Source organism: Fusarium phalaenopsidis (assembly GCF_050370095.1).
Source record: "Fusarium phalaenopsidis strain FUZ10S chromosome Unknown contig_32278, whole genome shotgun sequence".
Classification (NCBI taxonomy): domain Eukaryota; kingdom Fungi; phylum Ascomycota; class Sordariomycetes; order Hypocreales; family Nectriaceae; genus Fusarium; species Fusarium phalaenopsidis.
Window position 1 is genome coordinate 1163048 of NW_028145417.1, and position 27012 is coordinate 1190059.

Genomic DNA, 27012 nt, shown 5'->3' on the forward strand with positions numbered 1-27012 from the left:
CTCCTCGTGTCGAGAGTCTGCTTGTCCTCAGCTCCTTCTTCACTGCCTCCTCTCTCAGACAAGAGTCACTTAAAAGTTGATCAATCATTCACTGACGTCTTTCCGTCACATCCAATTCTGGTGCAACGGATACCTTGTCTGGCCCGGATCCCTGCCTTATCAATTACACTTGAACCCTTCCGTGTCCATGCCTCAGTCTTTCGCCTCGAGACCAAAGAAATCATCCGCCATGCCTTATGTATCTGCTGCCCGCTACGGCAAGGACAATGTCCGCGTCTGCAAGGTCGACCGTGATGCCTCGACCGGCATCCAGACCGTCACTGAGATGACCGTCTGCTGTCTCCTTGAGGGAGAGATCGAGACCTCGTACACCGAGGCCGATAACAGCGTCGTCGTCGCCACCGACTCCATCAAGAACACCATCTACATCACGGCCAAGGAGAACCCCGTGAACCCTCCGGAGCTGTACGCCTCTATCCTCGGCAGCCACTTCATCCAGAAGTACAAGCATATTCACGTTGCCAACGTCAACGTCAAGACTGTCCGCTGGACGCGCCTGGCCATTGACGGCAAGCCTCATCCTCACAGCTTCTTCAAGGATGGCGAGGAGACGCGGAACGTCGAGGTCCGCGTGAGCCGTCAGGATGGCATCCAGATCAAGAGCTCCATTGTCGGTCTGACCGTCCTCAAGAGCACCGGCTCTGCTTTCCACGGCTTTGTCCGTGACGAGTACACCACCCTGCCAGAGACTTGGGACCGCATCTTCTCGACCGATGTGGACGCTTCATGGAAGTGGAAGACTTTTGAGAACGCTGCGGCAGTCGAGGCCTTTGCCCCCAAGTTTGATAAGGCTTGGGAGGTGGCACGAAACGTCACCCTCAAGATCTTTGCCGAGGATGACAGTGCCAGTGTTCAGGCCACCATGTACAAGATGGCTGCCCAGATTCTGGAGACCGTGCCCGAGATTGACACTGTCGTCTACGCACTACCAAACAAGCACTACTTCGAGATTGGTAAGTTTATTCAAGACTTGTTCCCCGAATCACGCATGAATACTAACCTTCTTCTTAGATCTGAGCTGGCACAAGGGCATCAAGAACACCGGCAAGGACGCCGAGGTCTATGCTCCTCAGTCTGGACCCAACGGTCTCATCAAGTGCGAGGTGTCCCGCGACACTCTGCAGTCAAGGCTATAGATACTGGAGGATTGTGCTGCTAAGATAACATTCGTGCGGAATGATGAGATATGACAAACCCGGCAGAAAGAGAGTGATACCAAGAGACTGTTAGACTCAGATACCTACTATGCCAGGCGCAATTAATATGGAATTTTGATATAATCGTCTTCTCGTAACCTTCGCGCTCACCTGTGTCCAATTTGCCCTCCCATGCAGAGTAGTTGTTTGAAGGACGTGCTGAGATACAGCAGTCGTAAAAACTCGTTGTCGATTGCTTAAAGCTAGGTCATGAGATGCCCATAATATTGGTACAGATAGTACAAAACGTCCCCAATTCATCCGCACTATTTCTACAGCATGATCACACTGCCTTCGTCTTCAACCCTCCCATACACCCTTATAATCTATTCTTGTCCGCGTTACGGACCTTCTCCACGGCCTTCTCCCAGCCCTGCTTTCCAACCTGGACACCGGAGAACCGTATCAAGTTCTGCTTGTACGGGTGGGCCTCGCCCTCGAACGCCTTGAGTCTCGCCAGTCGCTTATCCCGCAGTCGGTTCTTGGGCAGCATTCCGCGTACAGCCTTGCGTAGCACCTCACTGCCACCGTGCTGCTCCATGAGCACATCCATCGTCACCGTCTTGAGGCTACCAGGTCGGGTAGTATGTCTGTAGTACGGCTTCTGCCACTTCTTGCGGCCGGTTGTGTGGAGGGCCGCACAGTTGGTCACCACGACGTAGTCGCCGCAGTCGGTAGAGGGGTCGAAAATCGGCTTGTGCTTGCCCATGAGGAGGACAGCGATGCGCGAGGCGAGACGGCCGAGGGAAGGGGGCGTTACGCCGGGCTGAGTCGAGAGAGTGGCATGAGGGGCGGAAGCCGAAACGCCGTGCCATACTCGGGAGTAGGCCAGCCTCGTCTGTTGCGGTGGTGTCAATGGATGCAAACTGGTCAAGATATCATGGGTTTGCCTACCAGACCGAGCGTTTGAGACATGTTGACGGCTTACGAGAGGTCAATCCCTCTGGGAGAATGACTTCAGTCGGTTTGAGTCGGCCACAGAGCCCGGTGGAGGAGAATTGGGTCGTCGATGAAGCTGCGCTTAGCCGTATCGCAACACCTTCAACTCGCTCAATGAAAGTTTGATGCCAAGACTCAATTGCTGACTAAGATAGAGCCTCCATCACGTGCTTCCACGATGATCCCGAAGTTGGTGGCCCACTCCCGGGATGGCAGGGATAATAATTCCCGATCAAAAGTCTGCGAACAAAACCCCACACCGCGTCATCCGGCGCGTCACCCTCCGACACGTGTTGCATCTTTAACCTCACACAATTTGTTCAAATTATGTCTTCTCAGCCTACTTTTAGTACCATTATAAGCGCAAATCGACGACGAAACTAAGAATTTAATGAGGTTCAAAGAGCTCTTATTATCAATGAGATCAACAAGGGAAGAACCCACCGCGATGTCGCGTAAGAGTTCAAAACGACACCATCGACTACGCATAAGATTATAAAGCGCTGGAAAGAAGACGGCACGATTAAAAAGAAAACCCATGAAGGCCGGCCAAAGAAGCTTACGCCATCTGATATTAAGTATGTTATTATCTTACTTAAAAAGGACCGCAGGATTACATATGACGCGTTAGTTGGCGCGTTAGGTGGTCATATATCGCGTACGACAATCAAGCGAATTATCCGCATATTTTACGGTCGCAAATAGAGAGCTATGCAGCGGATACCTATATCAAAAGAAATAGCAAAACAGCGGCTATAATGGGCAGAAGGTTAGGCCAGCGAAGAAGATAAATTAATAGAGGTATGGCTATATAAAGATGGAGTATTATTTTGGTCTAGTCAAAGTTCACTAAGCTAACCCACCCTCGAGATAATCTTCTCAGATAAATCAACCGTATAGTCGCAACCTAACTATAAACGCGGCTGGCTCTTCTGGAAACCTCACGAGAAGTTTCTAAGGGGATTTATGAATATTACGGTCCATGGGAAGAGTAAAATATCGATTATGGTTTAGGCAGCGATCTAGAGAGGCGGAAAATCGCACCTTATTATCATAGAGCGCGATCAACAGGCAAAGCGGAAAGGATACTCGGCTCTTAGCTATCAATAAGCTTTATTAGAGGGTTTACTTCCTATTTATGATGGCACACGACGATTTCAGCAAGATAATGCCCGAATACATACAGCTCAATCAACCCAGGCGTGGTTAATGGAGCACGGCATTGAGTTTATTGACTGGCCGGCACACTCGCCGGATCTTAACCCCATTGAGCACGTATGGAAAGCTCTCAAGGCCAATATGAGGAAGATGTTCCCTCACTTAGAAGAATTAAAGGATAATGAGGCTGACAGGGAAGAATTGATCAAATGCCTGAAGAAGGCGTGGGATATAATAACTCCAGAGCAAATTACCACCCTCATTGACTCAATCCCTCATCGGCTCGCAGCCGTGCGACGAGCCAAGGGTTGGTATACAAAGTATTAAAGAGTGAAAGCAGGGCTATAAGCTGGTATAATTATCTTCTTAATTGACCTTTATTTCGCAAAGTTGTGTATAAGTGAAGTTGTGTGGTTAAAATGCAATTGGGGGGGCTGGGGTGGCGTGTTCGCAGACTTTTGGCCCCAAATTTTATCACTCGGTTTAGGTGGATTTCAAAGCAACAAATCTACCTCCTCCTCAAAAATGACGCCCAAGATCACGCCTCCTCGGGCACTTGCTGCTGCATCTCTTCTTGCCATAGCTGGATATTCCGCATACCAATACAGAGCCTCTCGCCTCAATTCTAAGAACACGCCTCCCGCTGGTAGGTAGTCTTCATGCACGGTGCTCTCTCTTACACCGGCAGTATGGGCTAACGGCTCTTAGCAGCACCCGGCAAGATGACCGTGGACAACTCGTTTGAGGTGCGCCCGAAGCTCGCAGAAATGAGTCACGATTGAGAAAAGGGGACGAGGGGAGTAGAGGTTGAGACATGAGGCTCAGGGATACTAATGAAACACCTCGAAAACAGACCCTCTTCGCCGTGCCGTTGTCATGTGACGGCTGTATCAAGGCGGTTTCAGACTCGCTATACAAGCTCGGTGGCATTAGTAACGTCGAGGGCAACCTGAAGGACCAGTTGATCTCTGTCAAGGGCACAGGTAAGTCGAATGGAGCAATTGAAGTTGTGCACGTGCTAACCGTCACATCTCAGCTGCCCCTTCGGCCATCGTGGAAGCTATTCAGGCCACGGGCAGAGACGCCATCCTGCGTGGATCAGGATCCTCAGACAGCAGTACGTGCATTTTCTCATCAGCATTTACTGTGGCGGTTTTAAATGGCCATTGAGATGATTTTATTCACACATGCACGCCATATGACTAACCTGGAGGACCTGTACAGGTGCCGCTGTAAGCATCCTCGAGACTTTCGACGACCCCGTAGAAGGACGTTATGAAGAACCAAGCCGGGACGTAAGAGGACTGGCAAGGATGGTTCAGGTTAGCTCAGGACGAACACTTGTTGACTTGACGGTCCACGGTGTCACCCCAGGAAAGTATCGGGCCTCGATCCGCGCATTCGGAGATCTGAAGGACGGTGCACGATCAACCGGACCTGTGTGGTCGGGAGGAGAGAAGGAACTCCGAGGTGATTTGGGAGAGGTTGAAGTTGGTGAGAATGGAAGGGGAGCAACGTTTCTGGACCACGGATTTCAGATTTGGGAGGTAATCGGGCACGCCATGGTGCTGACCCGGCAAGAGGAGGGACCTGGGGGACTCAAGAACGATAAGGACACCGTCTTGGGCATCATCGCACGAAGTGCGGGCATGTGGGATAACGACAAGACGGTGTGCTCCTGCACTGGCAAGACGCTCTGGGATGAGCGCAAGGATGAGGTCAAGAAAGGCATGCTCTAAGGACGAATGGCACCTCGAGGTGTAGTACCGGATGAAGCGGCCGTCGAGCCATAAGCTCCGATCCTGCAATATTGCCAATACTGCCAAGGGCGCAAAGGCTACTCTGACCAATGCTGCCGTATTCGTGGTGTGATGCAAGTCCAGCCTCGAATTCTGCTCGTCCATTCTGTGTTGTCTCCCCGCAAACTTGAAACCAGTCCTGTGCCAGCGAGGCATGCCCTGAGAGTGACAGGTGAAGGATCTATGGCGTATCGACCGTGCTGCGGCGAAAGGTGGTGCGATATCTTGCCTGGGGGACCAGATCGAGCATGGGTATGAACGATGATATCGTTCGATGCCCCCCGCGTATGGCATACGGCCACGATAACTCTGGGCTTTACGCGCCGTTGAGCCGTGGGAAAATGTGTGATTCTGATACTGGAAAAATTAAGAGCTCTTCAGGGTTTGAATTGTTGCCTGCTGGTACAAGCTCCCGCGGACATAGGAACACTCGTCCGTAGACTGGCGAGGCATGGTGAGGCATGGCATGGTGTCGTGCACTGGGCACCTTGTCATCTCGATTTCTCGTCAAAGTCCAAATGCCGGACGAACGGTGTGTGGATCTGACGACACTGACTTCAGGAGGCTCAAGATCTACCGGGACGAAGATGAAACCTTCGATTCCAGCCACAGAATCAAGAAGTAGTAATGCGAGACGACGGTTCAAGCGCAGTTTGCATTGAATATCCCGTAGTTTGGAACTTGACGTCAGTTAGCTCGTTAGTGGAGAAGAGGAGGGGGAATCCACCGATCCCATGCCGGTAGGTTCCGGGTACCAGCTTGACAGGTTTTTTGGAACGGGGGGGAGAAGATGAGACGAAGGGCGACAGGGACAGGAGGTGGTTTTGCATGAGATAAGAGGCGGGTGTGTGGTGCAGGTGTTGGTGTAGCATGAGGCTGGACGATGGTGACACTGCACTGAACAATCCAATTCTTCAGGGGTTAGAATGATTTGACTCGAGGTTGAAGATGGAAGGTGAGAGGTGAGATATGAAAACAGAAAACAATTTGATTGTAGTTGATGCACATTTGTTAGACATGGTGAACCTTGATGGATGCGGCTGAAGCCTTGTAATCTGGTTGGCCATGTCTTTATTGACGCTTCCACAGCCACAACCCTTCCAGTATCGCTGGACCTCTTTGTCAAAGTTAACCTGTAGTCGAGTCTGGCTTGCCAACTGATTAAGCAATCTTCTAGAAATCGATTGTCTGACGGTTAGTTTGGTTCCTGGCTCGCGGGTTCCTGAACTCTGATGAAACTAGATCATCGTCGTCAATCAGGACTAGAAGTCGACGATGCAGGTTAGATCTAACAGCTTAACCCTAAGATAATCTCCGGCATTGGAACGTTTCCAGTTTCTTGGTGCCTGAAGGACACCCAGACATCTGGAAACTTGCCAGTCTTGGGCTGTAACCCTCACTGGTGCCCCCTGTCTCCCGGAACAGGAGCAAGCCGGTGGATAAAACGTGTCAGTTACCAGGACTATCCAACACCCTCCAACGATGACCAGGGGGAGGGGGTCCCGATCTGGCGGTAGACTTGCCCTAAACAAAGAGGCAAAGTCTGGTTGGCATGTGCAAGAGCAGGAAAAAATCCCAACAGGGACGTCTCTTGGAGATGGGATGAAGAACTTGAGTGTGTGTGTGACTCGTGGGCAGCTGTTGGGTCTGATGCGTGTTGAGTGGGCGCATTAGTGCACGACCTGGGCGGTAACCGTCGCAAGGGATAGGCTGGAAGGTTTTCGAGGTGAAGATGGGAGGGATCCATGCGAATGAGAGAGTAAACGTACATACTCCGTGGATGCCACGATGTTGAAGTCGTCATCAATTTCAGCAAAAAAGCTGTCGGTGCCGGTTTCTTCCTCTGTTTCCCGCCGCCATAGCTCGGCACCGGACGCCAAGATCGCTTGAGGTTCTTGTTCTGGTGGTTGCTGGGGTTGGATCTCGGCTCTATTGGTGAAGAAGAGGCATAGCTTGAGCATGATCATTTCATCACATCTAAATTTGTCCTTCTTCTTCCACCGCAGCTGCACCGCAAGCTCCACAGGTACTCTCCTCGCATCTCGGTAAAAAGTCAAGGGCCACTCCAAGAGGTTTTCACCATCCCGTGCGTGCCCTTCCCTTGGGATCCGAAGACTTGGAAAGCCTCAATCGAGGAAAGTGGCTGCCCTCCAAGACGCAATGCATCGATAGAGTTGCTCTAGCATCCTGCGGGGGCCGTCACGCAAATCTCGTCATGCCAGCTCCATCACGGCGCTTAGAGGTCTGCCTTGGGATGGACGGGTGCGCACACGTCATTCGACGCCGACGGCGTGGATGTCGTTGGCCGTCTCCCACGGCCTATCAGCCTCGTGGCTGGGGTGGACAGGGTCTGTGGTCTTCGATGTTATGCACAAATGGCGGAGAGTGCATCTGGCATCCATGGGATGGATGGAGATGGAGCTCGAGAAAGGGAATGGATCCATTCCTGCCCGGTGAAGCTGCTCAGATAGGCGCCGAGGGGTGGGTCGGCCAAGGGCTCCAGCGATCCCAGGACCCTGAACGGGGGGCAGTTGCCCAATCAGAGCACCCGGCGGGGACTTAGCAACACCTGTGACAGTCGCTGCAGCAGGTGTGAAGAGCGCTCGGCCTCCCACGCAAAAACCCCCGGCTCAGGGCAGAGAAACCGATCAGAGTTCGCATCACACCGTTCGATTCTGGAAAGGCATCTGACGAGGCTGAAGAGTGCAGTGGTTCGATCGGGGAGGAGGGGGAGTAATCGTGGATGGTAGCTAAACCACCTAGTTATCCGAGCGAGGCCTATATCACATCTATATTTGTCCGTCACATCACACCTTAGATTGCTAGGGTGACGGCGGCAGATAGACGACGGATAGTCAAGAGATAGAACTCACGGAACAGAGCCTTGGAGTAACGGGGAGTCCGAGATCAGCTCAAACCTGGTCCGGTAAGAAAGAAGACAATGCTTTTGCTGCATCAGGCTGGTGGTCGATCAGACGTTGCACATCAAACGTCTAAAGCATGCACTTGAAGTGTCATTGGAGATCCGTGAGACACGGCAGCGCGAGAGAGGGAGAGAAAAACGTGTAAAACCCCTGCTGCACATCCCCCTGACCCGCCGGCAGGAGGTGGCTGTAGAGTAGGGCCCTACTACGTATTCTCTCAGTAGTATGGAGGTGAGGTACGCAGCAGTAAGCCGGGTCTGTGTGACGGGCCAACTTCACGACCAATTCGAATCGCCTCTACGCGCTGGCTCTAGCCCCGTCAGCCACTCACCATCTTGCGCACGACATGGCATCTCTGGCCCTGCTGCATTAAATCACGTCCATCACCAGACCATCAGTTCTTGGCTCGTCTTGTCGTCGATAATCGACGACTCGCGTGGCTCCGATTCTTGTGAAATGCGATTCCATTCCCTGCATTAGCATCGAAGACGGGCAGAGAAACATCCCACTTACACCGACCCTTTGCGTGGCCGACTTGGAGCATCGCCAGACTGCGCACTCGCCCCGTTGTTTCCATGAGCAATATAATTGACCAGCTGGCCCGTTTCATCAGCCTCCTCGATATGCCTAACCACCTGCAACCTCTTCTCTCTCAGTATCAGATCGACACTTGATCTCTCAGCTCTGTTGGGCATTGCACTGCACAGCACCACAGAGGCCGGATATAAGTGCTTGGCAACCAACCACCAGCAATATCATCTACACAACAGCCATCCAAGCCAAGCCAACAGGCACAGGTTAAAAAAAGACTGCCAGATCACCTAGCAATCAATAACCCGTGTCTCCCTACTCTAATCTAATCTCGCACCGATCATCACAAGACAGCCGAAGCCCAATCTCATCCCCGAGCTTAGCTTGACTCGACTCTTGTCCTGCTAGGGGCAACGCCACTGATCCGGCTGCCAAGCCATCGAGACATTGGCAGCGAACCAATTGCTTGCTTCAGGCGAAAGGCACCAACCGTTTCGCTCCATCGGCACGGGCAACACCGCTCCTTGCCCCCCTGTTCCCTTGTGCTGGTGCCGTTAGACCTAACCTTTCGCACCCGCACACGCCCCCGTGGCCTTGACCGTGGCCCCCCCGTACCGTGCCTAGCGTGCCTGCCCCGCTGGGACACCACAGGCCACAGGCGTACCTGCCCACTGCTGCCCGCCCGCCATCCGAATAATAAGTCGGGGCAACCCTCATTCATCGGACTGTTTAAGCGCCCTACCCAAGCCCCCCATCTTGCTCCCTTCCATCACCATTCCTCTTTTTCTACCACCGAGATCCCCTTCCGGAGCTGCCTTGAAGACACGGCACCTTTTCACTATTCACCTCTATACAACTCTGGGATCCCATCTGCTGTGGCACCTATTGCCCTGCAGCGACAGCCATGTCGTTGAAACAGGTACGCCTCTTCTCTTAGACCGCGGATGGCCTCAAGGTCAGTCCACTGACTTGACTGCTCGCAACAGGAAATTGAAACCTGGGTTGCGGCCCTAGCCCGCTACGACAACAATGAGTTCGAAGACGCCATCAACGAGTTCTCCAAGATTGGAGACACGAGCAAGATCCTCTTCAACATGGGCGTGATCCACGCCACCCTTGGCGAGCACGAGAAGGCTGTAAGTGCAGATCAACCTCATGATGAGTTCACACCGCAAAGTTCCTCCCATGCTAACCACTGCGCACACAGGTTGAGAGCTACCAGCGAGCGATCCGACTAGACCAATACCTCGCCGTCGCCTACTTCCAACAAGGCGTTTCCAATTTCCTCCTCGGCGACTTCGAAGAGGCTCTTGCGAACTTCAACGATACCCTACTCTACCTCCGCGGCAATGCCATGATCGACTACGCCCAGCTTGGTCTCCTCTTCAAGCTCTACTCTTGCGAAGTCCTCTTCAACCGTGGCCTGTGCTACATCTATCTGCAGCAAACGGAAGCCGGCATGCAGGATCTTGCATACGCTGTCAAGGAGAAGGTTGTGGAGGACCACAATGTGATTGATGAGGCTATTCGCGAACAGGCAGAGGTTTGTGAATTCCATATGGAACTATTGGACCATTGACTGACCAATCTAGGGCTACACTGTCTTCTCCATTCCCGTAGGAGTTGTGTACAGGCCCAACGAAGCCAAGGTACGAAACCTCAAGACCAAGGACTATCTCGGCAAGGCTAGACTCGTTGCCGCCTCGGATCGTTCTAATGCCTTTACCGGCTTTGCCGGCTCTGAGATCAAGAATGTAAGTCACCCTGCAACTCCATGCACGATCATCATGCTCACAACTACAGGCCGGCAAGTTCGAAGTCAAGGATGACAGACCCGCCGACAACATCTCTTTTGCCGCCACAAACCTCGTCAAGCCCGGCCTTCAATCAAGAAGGCAACAATCTGAACCACCAGCCAACCGAAATGTATTTCCGCCAACACCCCCGCCCGAGAACGAGCGCCCAACGCGTGGTGCCTCCGTGCGCGGTCAGAAGCCTCAGTTGGCTAAACTCAACATCCAACAGGCCGAGCCGAACCGCCGCTACGAGAAGGCAGCTTCGCCCCCTGACGGCCGTTCACGACCGACACCCACGAGGTCTGCCTCGATCAACTCTGTCAGGCCCATGCAGAGGGATCCTCAGCCTCTGCAAATGAGACCTAGGCAAATCCCCGAGCAGGAAAGCTTCCCTGGCGAAGTCTACGACATGTATCAGGGACCAGGCGGTTCGCGCAACTCAAGGGGATCAGCTGGTAGCAGACGACAGAGGCAACGGCGATACTCGGATGAGGATGACGGCTCAGACTACGATGGTTCAATCAACGAAGGCGACTTTGAGATGGTGGGTGGTGCCCGCCGTGGCCCCGGGTCTGTATCTGGCCGCCGCCGACCAGAGATGACCAAGATCCGAGTCAAGGTCCATGCCGACGAAGTCAAGCTCATCATGATCTCTCCCAATGCCGAGTTCTCAACCCTAGTTGAGAAGGTCCGTGACAAGTTCAACCTTCGACGTCGGTTCAAGATCAAGGTCAAGGATGAAGATGCGCCCAACGGTGACATGATCACCATGGGTGACCAGGACGACCTCGAGATGGTGATTGATGCCGTCAGGGATGAGGCGAAGAAGCAACGAACGGAGACTGGAAAGATGGAGGTATGTGAAGATTATCCCTGGATACCTACTTGAGCAGATGGCTAACCCTTGACGCAGATTTGGATCTTTGAGACTTAGACATATACCCCAACAGCGCGCATCTGCATTTTGGACATTACCCATTCATCCCACGAACTCATGATTCGTGGGTGGACTACATCTATCCTCAACGGGACGGATCTCTTGTCTTTTCTTTTCTATTTCTTCTGACCATCTTGTCATTATTTTAATCTTGTATTTATGTCGGAGGCATGTCATGAGCAATCGGAGCATACCTAGGATTTCATTGTTAGAGAGGAATCGGAGTATAGGGGTCATGGGATGACTATCTAATGGTTGATTTTTGGGGGAGCTGAGCAAAGAACAGGAAGGAAAAAGCCCTAGTGTGTTGGGATTTCATTGTCTCGATTATCAATCATGACGTTATGACGTTTTCTTGTTCAATTCTTGTTCCAAGAGAATGAATATTTTCATATTTCGCTCAACTTGTATCTATCCAAAACTTGATGACTTTTGAGTGGTATAGTACATGCGTGATGCTACAGTATGATACAAGACAATCGTGGTAACGTTCCAAGAGATATCTACACGCGTACGGATTGTAGAGCTATATCTAGGCGGCGGGTGTTAGATTGGCAGATTGGTTCAACCATGTCTGACGAAGGTCCTCCCCGCCCTGGTCCAACTCATCGAGTAGCTTACGCACAACGGCGGTACGGGAACGCCACTCCTCCTGGCCTAGCACGCTGAATAGTATGCGAGACGTCTTGCCGACGGCGTGCGGGCTGCCTATGGCGATGAGACGGAGGATGGCATGCAGATCGGGCGCCTGGTCCGAGGGTACACGCTCCAGGAGATGATCGAGAACCAGTTCCCATGCGTCGAGCGATCCATTGACAGTGTCGTTGACGAGGTGAAGTAAGTCATGACGGATAGGGTCGGAGGCCAGAGCAGCACGGTAGACGGCCGGGGGAGGACGCCAGAAGAAATAGGGAAGTTGGCGAGCTATCTCGGCGGCGCTGCCGAAGCGGGCGGTCTCCTGAGAAAGAACCTCAAAGGTGTACGGCTGCTGGGAATCTTCGGAGAGCATGGCCGGGACGGGGGATAGGGGGGCGGGCCAGATAAGGGAGGTGCCGCGGGGTTGGATAGGCTTGTATCCGATGGGGTCGGACACGGATGAGGCAGTAAGGGCGAGGACCTCGTCGACGAGGGGCTTGAGGAGATTCTCCCGAATGAGGGCTTGCTCACGTGGCGTCTGCTCTGCTAGGGGAGTCTTGAAGAGGAGGTTGCGGTACTCGTGCTGGAAGAAGTCGAGCTTCTGGGGATTGAGCTTGATGCCGCCACGGGTGAACTTGAAGGTCAACTGTGACAAGCGTTAGTGAGTTGCATAGACAAGAGGGCTGAACTAAACGCACAGCTTCGGCGACATCGTCGAGGGTTCGCGGCGTCAAAGCCCCCCTCTTGAACGAGGCACCCAGGTTGGCGAGCCAGGCCTGGAGAGCCATGGGGAAAATCTTCTGGTCTATGTACGTTGAGAGGTTAACGCTGTCGTTGCGCTTGCTGAGCTTTGAGCCATCATTGCTGATGAGGAGACCCAGATGGGCAAAGGTGGGAGGCTTCCAGCCAAAGGCCTCGTAGAGAGCCAGATGCTTTGGTGTGGAAATGAGCCATTCCTGGGGCGTGTAAGTCATAAAATGCTTTTCAACTTGTAGTAAAAGGGGACACTCACCTCGCCACGGATAACATGGGTGATCTTCATGAGATGGTCATCCACCACGTTTGCAAGATGATACGTAGGATACCCATCAGTCTTCATGAGAACAAAATCCTCCTCGGGCTCCTTCTTCTGGAAGGGCCCGTAGATGGCGTCCTTGAACCCAGGCGTGCCGAACCGACCCGAATCGAGACGAACAACGTGATCTTCGCCGGCCGCGGCCCGGGCGTCCGACTCGGAACGGGGGATGGAGCGGCATGTCCCCGGGTAGGCGGTGGACTTGCCGGCGTCGTGGAGGGCGCGCTTCTGCGCTTCCAGGACTTCAGAGTTGCAGAAGCAGCGGTAGGCTGAACCGCTGTCTACTAGTGTCTTGACATGCTCTTTATAGATGTCAAGGCGCTCTGACTGGGGTGGCGTGTTAGTCTTCACAATGCAGTAGGAGAGGGGATTAGCTACCTGACGATATGGAGCATAGGGACCTCCCTTGTCGGGGCCTTCAGTCCAGGAGAGACCAGCCCATTCGAGGTCTTTGAAGACGCGCTCCTCAGCGTTGGGTACTAGACGGTTCTTGGCACTGAATCAGCAACAGTGTAGGAGAGGTGAAAGACTAGGGCTCTCACCTGATCGGTATCCTCAATCCGTATGATGAACTCACCCCCCTTTGTCGCCTTAGCCACTAGATTATTAAACAGAGCCGTCCTCAGAGATCCCAGATGCAAATAGCCAGTAGGAGATGGCGCAAAGCGAGTTCGAATTGGCTTGTCTGCAGACTGTCCGAGGATGTATCGTTGTTCGGTCTGAGTGTTGTCACTCTTAGCCTGGTCACCTCGGCCACGCTTCTTCAAAGCAGCCAGCCTCGATACCCTTCCATTGGCCTTTGCTTCTCTACCTGATTGTGCAAGTTTCTGTTCAAGATGGGGCTGAGTGGTTGAATCCTCTGGTTTCACTTTTTCGGCAGGGTCTTTAGGATCATGTTGTGGGATGAGCGAAGTCGTAAAAGCCCGACGAACTGGCAACGGCCGGTGAAGCCATTGAACCTGTGAGATGCGTCTTGATAGCCGTGCTGAACGGCCTGCCGAAGGTATCATGATGTCAAGGGCGAGGCGCTCATGACAACTGGAACCTTACTTAGCCGGGGTGTGAGGTCAAGTAGACGGGAGGGCTTTCCTCATGAGTTCGGGAAGTTGGGGCGGTGCATTGAAGAGGTGGTGCGCCACATGTGGCATGAATCGCGTTGATAAGGAAGGGGCGATAAGAACTTGTACTTTTCTTATCGAGAATCTGAAGGCATTGTGGGGAGAACCGTTGATATTACGTTGCTATTTAAAGAGACACGAGTCTTGTTTGCTACATGATACTGATGAATATTGGAAGAATATTCAAATTTGTTTGCAATAGCTCCCAACCCCTATTCTTGCTTGAGGGCCAAGTGTTGCTGCCGCAGCCAAGCAAGCAAGCATGGATGTTGCGATTAGGCGTCAAACGACATGACGCATGTGAAGTTTTGGGCTTGTGTAAATAGGCTTTGATGGCAGGTGCCTACTGTAGTTAGTAAGGGTGCTTGCCTTAGCTTATGCCTCGAGAACAAAGAGAGAGAAAATATTTTATATTTCAAACAATCCCCTTGTTTTCTTGCAAATCCTTCATTATTTTTTTTTAACTGTGCCTGTCTGTGCTTTGCTGTAGTCTACCCCGCGCTGGTCTGAGGTTGCTTGCGCCCGCGCCAAAAGATTTTCTTAGGTTGGACGGACCAACTGGACTGGACCCGATCGACAAAGCGGGCTGCCTGCCTACTGTACCTCTGGGCGACCAATTCTTCATCCTGCATTACTATTGCTGCACTCAAACCCCAGAAAAACAAGCGACGAGATGGATGATAACCCGTTCAACGCCGCCTCTCAGGGCGCTGAGGAGATCGATCTCTACGGTGCGTATTTGTTGCTATCCTGGTCGGGCAAAAATGTCTGCTTTCCACTCGCTCGACAGCCTGACTAACTCGACTCGAATCTACAGAGCTTCTGAGTATCGAAAGAACAGCAACACCAGACCAGATCAAGAAGGCTTACCGCAAGGTACGTGGTCGCCAATTTACTGTCTTAAACACTCACCAACAATAATCACAATAATAGGCCGCCCTCAAGTACCACCCAGACAAGGTTCCCGAGGAGCAGCGAGAAGAGTCCGAAGCCAAGTTCAAGGAAGTCACCCAGGCCTACGAGATTCTCAGCGATGAGCAGAAGCGCGAGCTCTACGACGCCCACGGCATGGCCGCCTTCGACAAGTCCCGCGGCGGCCCCGGTGGCCCCGAGGTCGACCTCAACGACATCCTCTCCCAGATGTTCGGCTTCGGCATGGGCCCCGGAGGCCCTGGCGGTCCCGGTGGTCCTGGCGGCCCCCGCCGCCCAAGACGAGGTCCCGACGAGGACCAGGAGTACAAGGTGACGCTGGAGGAGCTCTACCGCGGCAAGACTGTCAAGTTTGCCGCCAACAAGCAGGTTCTCTGCGGTCAGTGCAAGGGCTCTGGCGGCAAGGAGAAGGCCAAGTCTTCGCCCTGTGAGCGCTGCAAGGGTAACGGTATCGTCGAGGCCTTCCGCCAGATCGGCCCCGGCATGATGCGACGAGAGACTGTGCTGTGCGACCACTGCCAGGGCGCCGGCCAGGTCTTCAAGGAGAAGGACCGCTGCAAGAAGTGCAAGGGCAAGCGGACGACCCAGGAGAAGAAGGTCCTCGAGATCTACATCCCTCGAGGTTCCATGCAGGGCGAGCGCATCGTCCTTGAAGGTGAGGCCGACCAGTACCCGGACCAGACCCCTGGAGATATTGTCTTCACTCTGGTCGAGGAACCACATGACGTCTTCAACCGTATCGGCCACGATCTGTCGGCCGAGTTGACTGTGACGCTGGGCGAGGCTCTATCGGGCTTCTCGCGGACAGTGCTCAAGCACCTCGACGGCCGAGGCATCCGCATCGAGAGGCCGCGAGGCAAGATCCTGCGGCCCGGCGACATCCTCAAGGTGCCCGGCGAGGGTATGCCCATGAAGCGAGGTGATGCCAAGGGTGACCTCTACCTGATTGTCAAGGTTGAGTTCCCTGAGGACGGTTGGCTGAAGGACGATGCGGCGTATGAGGCCCTGCAGAAGATGCTCCCTGCTGCCCCCAAGGACATTGAAGCCGAAGAGGTTGATGACGTTGAGTACGAAGACGACGCCGACATCGAAAAGGTGAGTTCCAGTATTCCTGACACGAAGTGAATTGGTAACTAACAAGGGACAGATGGGCGAGAGCGCTGGCGAACGGTTCGGCGACCAGTGGGAGGACGACGACGATGACATGGGCGATGGCCAAGCGCAGTGCCAGACGCAGTAAGCATATAGCCATGTGCACGAAGCGAGCATAGAGCAGCGCAGACCTAGAGACGACGCGAGTATCTGTCTTGGGTTAATGAAGTGACGACGATTTCAAGATCAAGGGGCGGTTGGCTCAAGCCACGACGGCTAGAAGGAGCTGACAGCGCCAAAAGATACCAGGAATCTTTTTCAAAAGGGGACAAACAGAGAGATGATGGCCAGTGTTTTTTGTTACGGATGAGGATTATCCATGGATCGCATCACCACTCTTGGATTCGGAAGAAGGGACTGGGTTTCACTCCGGAAGATGAGTGAAGGGTTCCCGTGCAGGGGAAAAAGACAAAATAGATGCCCGTGCATATAGGAAAACATGTGCATTAGAACTTGACGTAGACTGTTAATGATTTGAACTGGTCGAGGCAAAAGATTGTCGTTGGTGACGGGTGAAGACAGGGAGAAGGGTTCACGTGATGTCTATCCCTCTGGGGACTCCGCCACTAGAAGACCTCTATGGGTAGTTTGGCTTGCATTAACCATCATTAAAGACTAGGAAACAACCGAGATTGCGTTTTGAAGATTCATTTGCTGTTTCAGATTCGTAGCCAAAGTTGACAAGAGTGTATGAGGTGCTTAGATGTCACAGGTGAGCATCACTTACACTAAGAGGACGAACGGGAGGGGACGATTTACGCGTCGATCAACCTGTAAATCGGCACGAATTCGAAGATCTATTTCCCATCTAGTACTCTGAGGCTCTCACACTTCTGCTACCCTTGCAGTTGAGGCTCTTGGGGGCAGCTTATCGAGCAGGTCTCAGCCTCATTTCGACGCACAACAACTCGCCAACGATACCGGCTTGACCATGGCAGAGATGCCCATCTTCCCACTTGGCTCAATATTTACCTGTCAAGCATGACGTTTTTCCTCTTGCTGAGAGGTTTGATGTTGCCTCAATGGGCATTATGGATCATTGCGAGTCGATAAAGCTGCGTCAATGAAGCTGTGAAACGGCTATCCCAGCTAAACAAGAGTCCAGATAGCCCGAAGTATTGCATATGTATATATATACGCTTGTGTGTGTGTTTGTGTGTGTAGTTGCTCAGGTTTATCTTGGACGAAGTGCATATATCTCTACTCTAGAAGAAGTTGGCATGTCGTCTAAGATTCCGGATACCAAACCCAGAAGCATAGTCACTCGGCACTTACTCCAGGCAGCGGAGAACCATTTAGGTATCTATTCAAGAGCATTATGAATAAGGTTGTCTTCTTCAAACGTGCATCATTAATCTTTCTTTATAAAAGCAGGTTATAAGCCAACCTCACCTGGATCAGATATACCACTTTCGGAGCCGAACAACATCGACCCCCACCCTCCGCCAACTGACGCAATCACAAGATCGCCTCCAGCCTCCAACTTCAACCACAAACCTACAACACAACTTCCCCTCTCACCAACCGCCCACCATGTCCCGCAAGGGCGTCGGCCTCGCCGCCTTCGACCGCTCCCGCCTCACATCCGCCCACTACGCCTCACACGGCTCCTCCCTCCGCGCCAGCAACGCCCAAGCCCTCGAGACCCAGCTCGCCGTCTTCCGCTCCCTCTTGCAGCAGTTCGCCAACACGCACGCCCGCGACATCCGCTCCGACCCAGCCTTTCGCGCCCAGTTCGCCCGCATGTGCGCCGCCATCGGCGTCGATCCCCTCGCGAGCAGCAACAGCAGCGCGGAGGGAGGAGGCGGGGGCTCGTCTTCTATATGGGCGCAGTTGCTCGGCAAGACGGTTAATGATTTCTACTTTGAGCTTGCTGTGAGGATTGTAGAGGTCTGTGGTGCTACACGTGGCGAGAATGGTGGTCTCATCGGTCTTGCGGAGTTGAGGGAGCGCGTTGCTGCTGGTCGCATGGATGGTGCAGACCCCATAGCCGATGACGACGTCCGCCGCGCCGTGCAGACCCTCGCGCCCCTCGGTGGTTCCTACGCCGTTGTAAAAGTCGGTCGCAAAGAATATATTCGGAGTGTGCCCCGCGAGCTCAACGACGATCAGGTTGCCGTCGTTGAGGCAGTACAGGTTCTGGGCTACGTGAGCGTGGGCATGCTGAGTGATAACCTGGGTTGGGACCGCGCACGAGCAAAGACCGTCATAGATGATCTCGTCGCTGGAGGCATGCTGTGGGTGGACAAGCAGACAAAGGGCGAGTGGGAGTACTGGAGTCCAGGCTTCATGGCCGACGCGGGGGGTGCCGAGGAGGGAGGATGAGACTGTCGTGAAGCATCACATCCATCATACACATGTCCTTAGGTCAGGACCACTTCTCGAGCCAGCCATGTGGGTGAAACAACCCAGCCAAGCTCAGCATCGCTTCAACGAGCTGAAGGCTGTTACGCCGGCCCTGACTGGCCCAGTCTCAACCCTCGGTTCAACATCTCACTCGATCACCGACGGCATTCTCCCCTGGGCAATATCTGGGGGCTACACCTCAACACCGGACTGATTCACCACCACTACCTGAAGAAATAGAAGGACCTAGGCGGTGGATACCTAGAAACCCGTCTCAAGCCATGAACCACGGCTATTACAGGACAGAGCAATCACCACCGAGATCGGCCTCGTAGAATGACGACGTCATTGCACACCTAGATAGAACAGACGCTCTTGAAAGGCAGTACTGCCGGACGACATCTAAAGAAAAAAAAAAGAGGATAAATACTAGTTCGTTTCATTAACCAGCAGCCCGCACATACAAACATACACGCACAACAACTTTCTCAACTCTTCCACCCCACATCTTTCCTCCTCCAGATATCCTCTTGTAGATACATGTTAAATAGCATGAGTGTAGGACGAGAACTGGTCCTAATTCCCCCCGTGTCTCGGGTATATACTTGTCGAGCGACCTATCCGAGCCTGAGACTGTCGTCCTTTGCCCCCAATCGCCAAAAAGCCTTCGTCTGCTCTCTCTCGCTCACCTCGTCTCGTCCCCTTCATTTCCTCCTCTTTCAAACTCGACATCTGGGCAGCTGTGTTTCGTGATCATCTTCTTGGCTTCGTTTGGCTCGGATTGGCATTCGCAGTTGGTCGCTTAGTAGGGGGGGTTGGGGCCGCCCATAGGGGGAGGGTAGTCGTCCCGAGGGTTGGGGGGCATGCCGGCGGTAGACCGGCGGTCGTCGGTTCGGCGATCATCACCGAAGTGCTTCTTGCGGAGGGCTGCGAGGCGCTTCTTCTTGGTGACGGTGTTGATGTAGGTACCAATGATGAAGGAAACGATGTTGAAGAAGGGGATCCAGAGCTGGTCCGGAAGGAACTTCTGCGCAAAGGCAAGGCAGATGGGAGAGGTGATCCACGAAACGCGCATCACCTTCCAGAAGCCGACCTTGACGGTGGCGCGAACCTGGTGGTAGGTACGGGCACCGGCGATGAGGGCCATGGCGACCAGGTAAACGCTGTTCTGGATAGGAGCGATCTGTCATGGCTGTTAGCTACTAATATCTCGCGATTCATGCCCGAGATGCGCTTGAATCCCCATCCACTTGCGAGATCCTTGCTCTTGTTGAATTGGTTTCGCCTTTCAGATACAATCACGCTCTTTGCCGTGTCTCCCCCTTAAATCCACCTCCTTCTGCGCAACATCTCGGCTGGACAAGGGAATCGGCCACTTACAATCAGATTGCTGACCAGAATCTGCAGAATCTTGGCGCGCAGGCTGGTGCGACCCTTGAAGGTCTTCTGGAGCGCCCAGATAAGGAAGTGGCCAAGGGGCGCGCTGACGAGGGCGCCGTACGCGGCCATCTTGGGAACACGGGCGGTAAAGTAGTTGCCATGCTTGTTGCGGTCCTTGGCGAGCCACGAGGCAATGAGCTCCTGGGCACTGGCGAGGGTGCCTGCGGTGAGCATCTTGGTGCGCAGAGGGTTCGCCTCGAGCTCCTTGATGTAGGCCTGCTGTCATTGTCAGTCAGGGTTCGGGACGCGGCTTGCGCAAGCGTCTGGGCCAGCATTCGGCCGTGGAACCGTGGTTCAACATACCGCCAGATAGCCCTTGGTGCCAGCATTCTCCATACCACCGGTCAGAGCTGTGCCGATAACAGCAGAGACGGGGTGGTGGCCCTTGGTGCCGGGGATCTTGCCGGCCTCAGCCTGGTCGAGCAACTCGCCGACCCTCTCGTGGGCGCCGGACACCTTTTCCGACACCTTCTGCATGGTTTCACTTTTGAACTCGACCATGGTTGCGGTTTCTCAATGCGTCGTCGGTGATGTTGAGTGGGGTGATAAATAGGAATCGCGTCTCGGGAGGGAGGTAGGATCGGGATCGAACTAGCGATAACGTCTTTGGCGGTCTCGGTTCAGGTTCCTCCAGTTTGAAAGATGCTATACTCGAATCGACTCGTTTCTTTGCGCGCGGCGTCTCGTCTTGGTCGGCGTCGGCGTCGTTGTCGTCCTCGTCAGATATAGTCGTCGGAGTCAACGCGGCGGCGGCGTCGTCATCAACGGGAACGGGAGAGGGAAAACACGCGCGGGAGAGACGTGACCTGGCTCGTCAGTATCGTTGGTTCGGCACGGAGGGCGGCCACGGTGGGGTGCGAGGGTTGACAGTCGATGTTGGTGGCAAGGACGGAGGAGTAGAGGCTCTCAACACCATCAGGACACGGACGACGAGACCTGGGAGCCCCAACAAGACGGTCGAGAGGGCGCTGAGAGGTGAGATGGGGGTGGGTCAGAGCCAATTGAGGCTCTCCAAGATGATGGGCCAATGGGTTTGTTTACCCTTTGACGGGATAACGCCAGAGGGATCAGGAAGGGGAAGGAGAGGTCGATGATGAAGGATGATGATGATGTTGTTTACTTGGGGCCAAGGGACGGGGCGAGGACCGCCAGTCCAGGGTAAGCCATGGACAAGCAGCCGACATAAAAAAAAAAAAAGTGCATCATGTACTTACAGGCGCCGTGATGATGATGAAGATGGCAAGATGGGGGAGGTGAGGAGTGGAGTTGGCGACGACGAGGTCGTGTAGGTAGTTGGAGCTGGCTGGTGTTGATTTGGATTGCCTGGGTCTGGGCTGGGTCTGGGGGGCGTGGACGTGGGCGACTCACGGGCGGCGGCGGGCGAGAGAAGCGAGCGAAGGAGATGAGATGAGAGAAAGACTGAGGAGCAGAGCAGAACAGGAGCTCAGCTCACTCCTTCTCTGGGGAGCTGGCTGCAGTACAGGGGTCGACCTCTGGAAATGGGAAAGCAAGGTGGCTGGGGACACGAGGTAGCGATGATGTACTTCTCTAGCGCAATCCCCCACCGAGTGTACCTGGTTGCTACAACCCATGGCGCGCCAGACACAACCCGGACAGGACCTCGGCCCGCCTGGCTACGGCCAATCATGAGCCCGAGACGAGCGAGGTTTGGCGTGTTTGCCCCTGGATGGCCCCAGCTTCAGCTCAGCTCAGCCCAGCCCAGCCAATTCCCCCCCCGGCCCAGGGCTCCACAGGCCGTCGAGCTACGCAGGTCATAACATAACATTCAAATCAACAAGTACCGCGGTCTGCTCCTCGAATTCAGGGCCAATCACTCGTCCTGCAGAGATGCGCTGGACGTGCTGGAGCCAGCTTCATCTCTGCAGCTCGCTTCGGCACACTCGTGACGGAAGCTTCTTTCTCGACAATCAGCAGCCACAACTTTGAGGCCATCATCCCCTCCCTCCTCTACCGTCCTCCCCCCCCCAAATCTCCATCGGTTCATCCCTCGGCACCTAACCTAATATTTCATACATCTCCTCCCTCCTCCTCCTCTCTTTATTTACCGACACCTCTTCCCGCACCGCGCTACTCCCTTCTCCAGGCCCGAAACTACCGAGGTGTCCGTCCTCCTCCTAGTCTGAGTCTCTGCTTACATGACCTACCATGTTCGGAAAATTGTCCCGAGACGCCAGGGCGCCCATCAAGAGAGAGTAGCCATTGAGAAAAAAGCGAGTGGCTGGTTAAAGACGTCAAGGATCTCTTCCACTTTCACGTGAACTTGTCCCTTGTGATTGGGCCTTTGCCCTCTCTCGGTTCCTGACGCATCAACAATACGACATTCATGCACCACAATACCACTGCGACATCACCGTCAGCTTCTCAGAAATTCAATCAGTCAACCAGTCGGTCAGTCAAACACACCGCAGAGGTGAGGTCCGAGGATTCAATTCGTCGCAATCCTCCCTCGCGTCTGGGCCATTCATTTCCTAAAGACGCCTACCGCCGCCTATAACCTAACACAAGAGGGTGCCTTGATGGGCATGTCCAGAACCCGCAGCCCTACTTCCCAAGATGATCAAGTCGTGAAGTGAACCAAGAAAAAAAAATGAAAAAGAAACAGATGACGCTCTCATATCGAGCCATAGCATAGACTCCTGGTCATTCCATTGAAGCTCGAGCTTCCGATTTCGCTCCCTCTCGTGTCTTGCCGCCAGCCTATAGCGTGCCCCGAAGTCGTTGCTTTCTCGCCAACCAGTCTCCAAGCATATTGTCGAGTTGCTATACAGTTGTTAGTATTCGAAATGTGACAACGTCGCCTGAAGATACTCACAGTCGTAATCTCTGCCAACTTGGCGTTCTGCTCCCTAAACAGCCCGCTCACCACCGGATGGTCCTTGCCCGCTGGTGCGACGTCCGTCTTGTCGTACACAACCATGAGGAGATCCCGAACATGCTCGCCGTCATCAAAGAATGCCCGTAGCTTCTCGTCATCCCAACCAGCCTCCTTGTTACTCCTTGTAGAGCTGCTGTCCTTGGGAGTGTCGGCTCCAGGCATGAGCTCTGGTGACGGCACTTCAGATGACGACCGGCCTTCCTGAGACGATGTGTCAATCTCCAGGGCTGGGGGCCGCGTGACGTTGACGGGTGACACATGCACCGGTGATTCTGACAGACGATCCTGCTGTTGCTCCTTGCTTATGGCTGCCGCCGCCGCCGAGTTCTGGCCTGGCGCAGCCTCAAAGCTATCAGGGAACGCCCCTGGGAGCTGTGGCCGTAGACCAGCCCCTTCAGCCTTCTGCTCCTTAGCCGGCTCTTGCGTCGGTTGTGCTTCAGGCTCGGAGGCATAATCGTCTTCTGAGCTTTCCAGCTCATCCAGATCCGTCAATGGTCGGGGCTTGACTGTCCTGGCCGTTCTAGGTTGTGTTCCTGTGCTGGCACTACGGCCAAGTGCCTTGGCCAACGCCTTGGTATCATCGTGCTGTGCAGCGGCAGATGCTGACCGTGCTCTGGTCACATCACCGCCAACATGAGTATTGGACGGCAGCTCCTGTGTCTCTTGCGTCTCGGGGTCCACGAGCCGCATCGAGGCCGGTGGCACGTTGGACACGTCGTTGGTCCGGGACTCAGCCAAGTAAGCGGCAAGCTCCCTTGTTGAGGACTGCTCCTGTGATCCAACAGAGTTCTTGCGTGACAGTGAGGGCTCTGTACGCGGCATCTGCTTCTGGAGCTTGCTCGGGTTTCGTTGAACTGGCGAGGACACCTCCTCGATCGATTCGCTGTCCCGGGATTCCGATACAATGTCCATCGACCTCTTGCCAAACGACTCGTCGTCATCATCGATCGACTTCTTCTTGTCTTTCCTAGAGAAGAAGCTTCGAATGGCACTGGGCTTCTTCTCCTTCTCCTTCCGAGCCTTGTCCTGGATCTTCTTCTTTTCCTTGTCCGACATGAGCTCCTTATCCATCTTGTCCAGGCTTGTCCGTGATTTGATATCCTTGGTGATAGAGTCTTGAGATGGCCGAGGCTGGTTGTCGTCCCGCAGAAGGTTTGGTGTCAGTGTGATCTTCTTGGTCTCAACAGTCTCGTCTCTGTAGAATGAGTCTGTGTTTCTCACAGTGCCGTTTCGCGATTTGCTCGGGCCCTCCAGCTTGCTGTCCAGGAGTATCTCTTCGCTACTCCTCGTCTCATCCTCCTCTTCGACTGTCTCGACCTTTGTAGGCTCAATAACTAATTTGACGTTGGAGCGAGGCTTGAGCGGTTCCACCTTGGCACTCTCCTCCGATGAGTCGTCGTCTTCCACGACTGATATTGTCGTTGCCTGCTGGGTATCCTTCTTCTGTTCTTGTTGCTGGGTGGATTTAGTTGTTGATTGACCAAATAGATCATCCAGATCTTCCTCGTCGGTTGAGTAGTCGTCAAAGTCTGAGTAGTCGACATAAGTCGGTGCAGCAAAAGTTACCGTTTTCCGTCTTAGCCGTATAGACGGCTTGAATGTCGGTTGCTTCTTGTCTGTTTGATCTCCTAGCATCGTAGCAGAAAGCTGCAAACAATATCAGTTTCAGGGCTCTCTGCAAAGGTAGAGAAGCACATACATCGACGTTCCTGTGTTTGTTCAAACGGGCTAATCGTTCTGTCGGCGTCTCGATGTGTTCCGCAGGCAAATATCCTGTGGGGGTTGGTCAGCCTCTAGCCCAGCCCAGCCCATCTTGGTACAAAACCTACCAATACTACTGTCCTTGACAACTCTGACCAGCCACCAGTAGCTGTTGCTGTCATCTAGCAGAACCATGGTATCGCCTTTGGTGGCATTCGCCTGGCCCTCGACCGTGGCCACGAACGTATGGAGAGCATAAACGAACTCGAAATCGATGTCCTCTGTTTCTTGTAAGCATTCTGTCGCCCAACCAGAATCAACATAGCTTGGATCGCTGGGGAGGGAGAGGGAAGAGTCATCGTCTTCGTATGATTCTTCGTAGGGAACGGTCAGGGAAAGGTCGTAGTTGTCGAAATCATCGTCGTGCTCGTTTTCCTGCTTGTGAGTTTCTTCGTCGCTCGTGTCCGAAAGATTCAAGACTGACTTGCAGTCATAGAATATGTCCTGCTCCCTGTTTACCGATACAGTGATCCGTCTCCTTATGCTTGATCCTTCAGAAGAAGGGTGCTAGCCTTCGTGAATGTCGGATTTTGCTCTCCCCACCTCTTTCTGAACCTCCATCCCACGCCTTTCTTTCTCATCTTCAGGTGTTTCGTGAAACTCGGCTGTGATGGAATCGAAGCTCGTATCGGTTTCGGGATCGGAGTCGGTTTCGTCGGCATCGTTGTCGCGGTCGGTATACTCACCCCGAAGACGATGATTCTGGATTGTTGCGGGTAGTGCTCGCGGCAGCTGGGCAAGCTTGCCGGGGCTGGGTGTATAGCTGAGAGGCTCAGGGTATGGCGAACAGACCCTGATGACACTTGAACCAGAGGGAGTGGGAGAACTACTCCGTAGCGAGCCGGGTAGAGAAGAAATTCGACGCGGCCATGCCCGAGGGGCAATGACGGGGCTGCACCCACCATCTTCAATCGAGGGAGAACTCGAGATCTTGTCCATCATGTCATCGTCGAGGTCGTCAGCGTCGCCGTCGAGGTCACCCTCGTCCGAGGACGAGATGCCTCCGTTCTGCGCAATGGCCAGCGCATCCTCCTGCACCATCTTTCCGTTGATATCGTCGTCGTCGTCAGCAGCGCCTCGGAGGCGAGAGTTGGAGTTTGAGCTGGATCCCGTGGGACCGGCGACGAGGTCGTCGGCGAACCGGTGAATATCGTCAATGCCGTTGCCGTTTTCCCACGAGACGCGCGGGGAACGGCGCTCTTCGTCGACGGTATCGCTGATAACTTCACGAATGGTCTCGGCCTGGTGGGGCGAGAGGGAGTTGGGGGAGGTGATGGTGCGAGCACTCTTGGAATGGTCCTGAGCGGATGGAGCGTGGTGGTCTTGGAGATCGATGGTATCTACAGGGTCGCAAAGCGGTCGCAAACGTTAGTTCACCCTGTCAAAGAGCGTTTTGCGGACGAAGCGTGGAAATGCAAAAAGAACAAAAAAGAAGGTCAAAGTCGGGAGGTTGGAATGGAGGTATCGTGACATGCATCAGCCCCCGAGCGAGAGGAAGCCCAGGGAGCTTGGATGGCAGTCGGTGGGCAGGGGTTGGCAAGGGTAAGATGAAACGTAGGCAAGAGAAGCGTAATCAAAGAAGGATACCTAAGATAGGGATACTTTCGACAGTCGAGATTTCGGGGGGTGTAGAACTGGGGACCAAGTGTAGATGTAAAGGGGAGAGGAAAGTGTAACAGGGACGGAATCAGGATGAGGAGTAGTGAGGCGCTGCGAAAACACCAGCGCATCTCTCATCCACACCTCAGGAACAGAAACAGGACAGAACAGAGCAAGACACGAATAGGGACATACCGGCTCGAACAATGGTTGGTCGTGTCATGGTGACGGGCGAGGAGGACGGGCGTGGCCGTCAAAGCCACGAACGACCCACGAGGCACAAGACACACAGCGATGGCTTTTTTGCGAGCCCCTGGTTTGGAGAAGCGCCGCGCCTCTCTTGCCGTCTGTATCTTTTTTTAATTCGATGGAGGCTTGTCTTGGGGGCCGATTTTTTTCTTTGCTTTGCTGGTTGCTGGAGACCCGAACCCTGAGCCTTGTTCGCACTGTTGGTCAGTGTCGCCAAGGTTCTGTTTGCTTGTCTTCCTTGCTTGCTTTTCCGCCTCAGATGTTGGATATCAGCTTGGTCGTCGTAGCAGTCGTACTCGGTGTCGTTCGCGTTGCGCTGCGCTCGTCGGTGCCCGGTGGCCAGCCACGGGATCGTCCAACATGAATCTGCCTACGTATCCTGAAGAGGCGCGGAACGTGTTTGGGGGACCGACGGCTCGAGAAAAACTGGAGAGTGAGAGAGGGAGTGACGACGATCTTTGCTCCCCGGG

The 27012-nt window shown here is 53.9% G+C and overlaps 9 protein-coding genes across 9 annotated transcripts; 5 read left to right on the forward strand and 4 right to left on the reverse strand.

The window, feature by feature from the left end:
* Positions 1–229: 229 nt before the first annotated feature.
* On the forward strand, positions 230–1196 carry LRP88_00970 (urate oxidase; the record flags this gene model as incomplete). Its single annotated transcript, XM_083237671.1, has 2 exons — positions 230–1013; positions 1072–1196. 2 exons carry the CDS (start codon positions 230–232, stop codon positions 1194–1196), a joined length of 909 nt encoding a protein of 302 aa, XP_083106176.1.
* A 379-nt stretch (positions 1197–1575) lies between these two features.
* Positions 1576–2171, reverse strand: LRP88_00971 (mitochondrial 54S ribosomal protein uL13m; the record flags this gene model as incomplete). The annotated part of the gene is made up of 2 exons (XM_083237672.1): positions 1576–2094; positions 2151–2171. The coding sequence occupies 2 exons, from the start codon at positions 2169–2171 to the stop codon at positions 1576–1578; spliced, it is 540 nt and encodes a 179-aa protein (XP_083106177.1).
* Positions 2172–3878: 1707 nt separating this feature from the next.
* On the forward strand, positions 3879–5092 carry LRP88_00972 (copper chaperone CCS1; the record flags this gene model as incomplete). Its single annotated transcript, XM_083237673.1, has 5 exons — positions 3879–3999; positions 4062–4099; positions 4207–4336; positions 4390–4470; positions 4578–5092. 5 exons carry the CDS (start codon positions 3879–3881, stop codon positions 5090–5092), a joined length of 885 nt encoding a protein of 294 aa, XP_083106178.1.
* Positions 5093–9511: 4419 nt separating this feature from the next.
* LRP88_00973 (uncharacterized protein) lies at positions 9512–11337 on the forward strand (the record flags this gene model as incomplete). Its single annotated transcript, XM_083237674.1, has 6 exons — positions 9512–9526; positions 9594–9743; positions 9815–10150; positions 10200–10361; positions 10411–11259; positions 11317–11337. 6 exons carry the CDS (start codon positions 9512–9514, stop codon positions 11335–11337), a joined length of 1533 nt encoding a protein of 510 aa, XP_083106179.1.
* A 535-nt stretch (positions 11338–11872) lies between these two features.
* On the reverse strand, positions 11873–14061 carry LRP88_00974 (glutamate--tRNA ligase MSE1; the record flags this gene model as incomplete). Its single annotated transcript, XM_083237675.1, has 5 exons — positions 11873–12622; positions 12675–12932; positions 12989–13378; positions 13430–13540; positions 13594–14061. The coding sequence occupies 5 exons, from the start codon at positions 14059–14061 to the stop codon at positions 11873–11875; spliced, it is 1977 nt and encodes a 658-aa protein (XP_083106180.1).
* Positions 14062–14842: 781 nt separating this feature from the next.
* Positions 14843–16339, forward strand: LRP88_00975 (uncharacterized protein; the record flags this gene model as incomplete). The annotated part of the gene is made up of 4 exons (XM_083237676.1): positions 14843–14900; positions 14987–15045; positions 15103–16194; positions 16247–16339. The coding sequence occupies 4 exons, from the start codon at positions 14843–14845 to the stop codon at positions 16337–16339; spliced, it is 1302 nt and encodes a 433-aa protein (XP_083106181.1).
* A 1445-nt stretch (positions 16340–17784) lies between these two features.
* LRP88_00976 (ESCRT-II subunit protein SNF8) lies at positions 17785–18576 on the forward strand (the record flags this gene model as incomplete). Its single annotated transcript, XM_083237677.1, has 1 exon — positions 17785–18576. One exon carries the CDS (start codon positions 17785–17787, stop codon positions 18574–18576), a length of 792 nt encoding a protein of 263 aa, XP_083106182.1.
* An 823-nt stretch (positions 18577–19399) lies between these two features.
* On the reverse strand, positions 19400–20538 carry LRP88_00977 (Mpv17/PMP22 family protein; the record flags this gene model as incomplete). The annotated part of the gene is made up of 3 exons (XM_083237678.1): positions 19400–19780; positions 19978–20253; positions 20341–20538. The coding sequence occupies 3 exons, from the start codon at positions 20536–20538 to the stop codon at positions 19400–19402; spliced, it is 855 nt and encodes a 284-aa protein (XP_083106183.1).
* Positions 20539–22755: 2217 nt separating this feature from the next.
* Positions 22756–26516, reverse strand: LRP88_00978 (SH3 domain-containing protein; the record flags this gene model as incomplete). The annotated part of the gene is made up of 6 exons (XM_083237679.1): positions 22756–22818; positions 22871–24580; positions 24633–24706; positions 24763–25201; positions 25250–26034; positions 26489–26516. The coding sequence occupies 6 exons, from the start codon at positions 26514–26516 to the stop codon at positions 22756–22758; spliced, it is 3099 nt and encodes a 1032-aa protein (XP_083106184.1).
* Between the last annotated feature and the right edge of the window lie 496 nt (positions 26517–27012).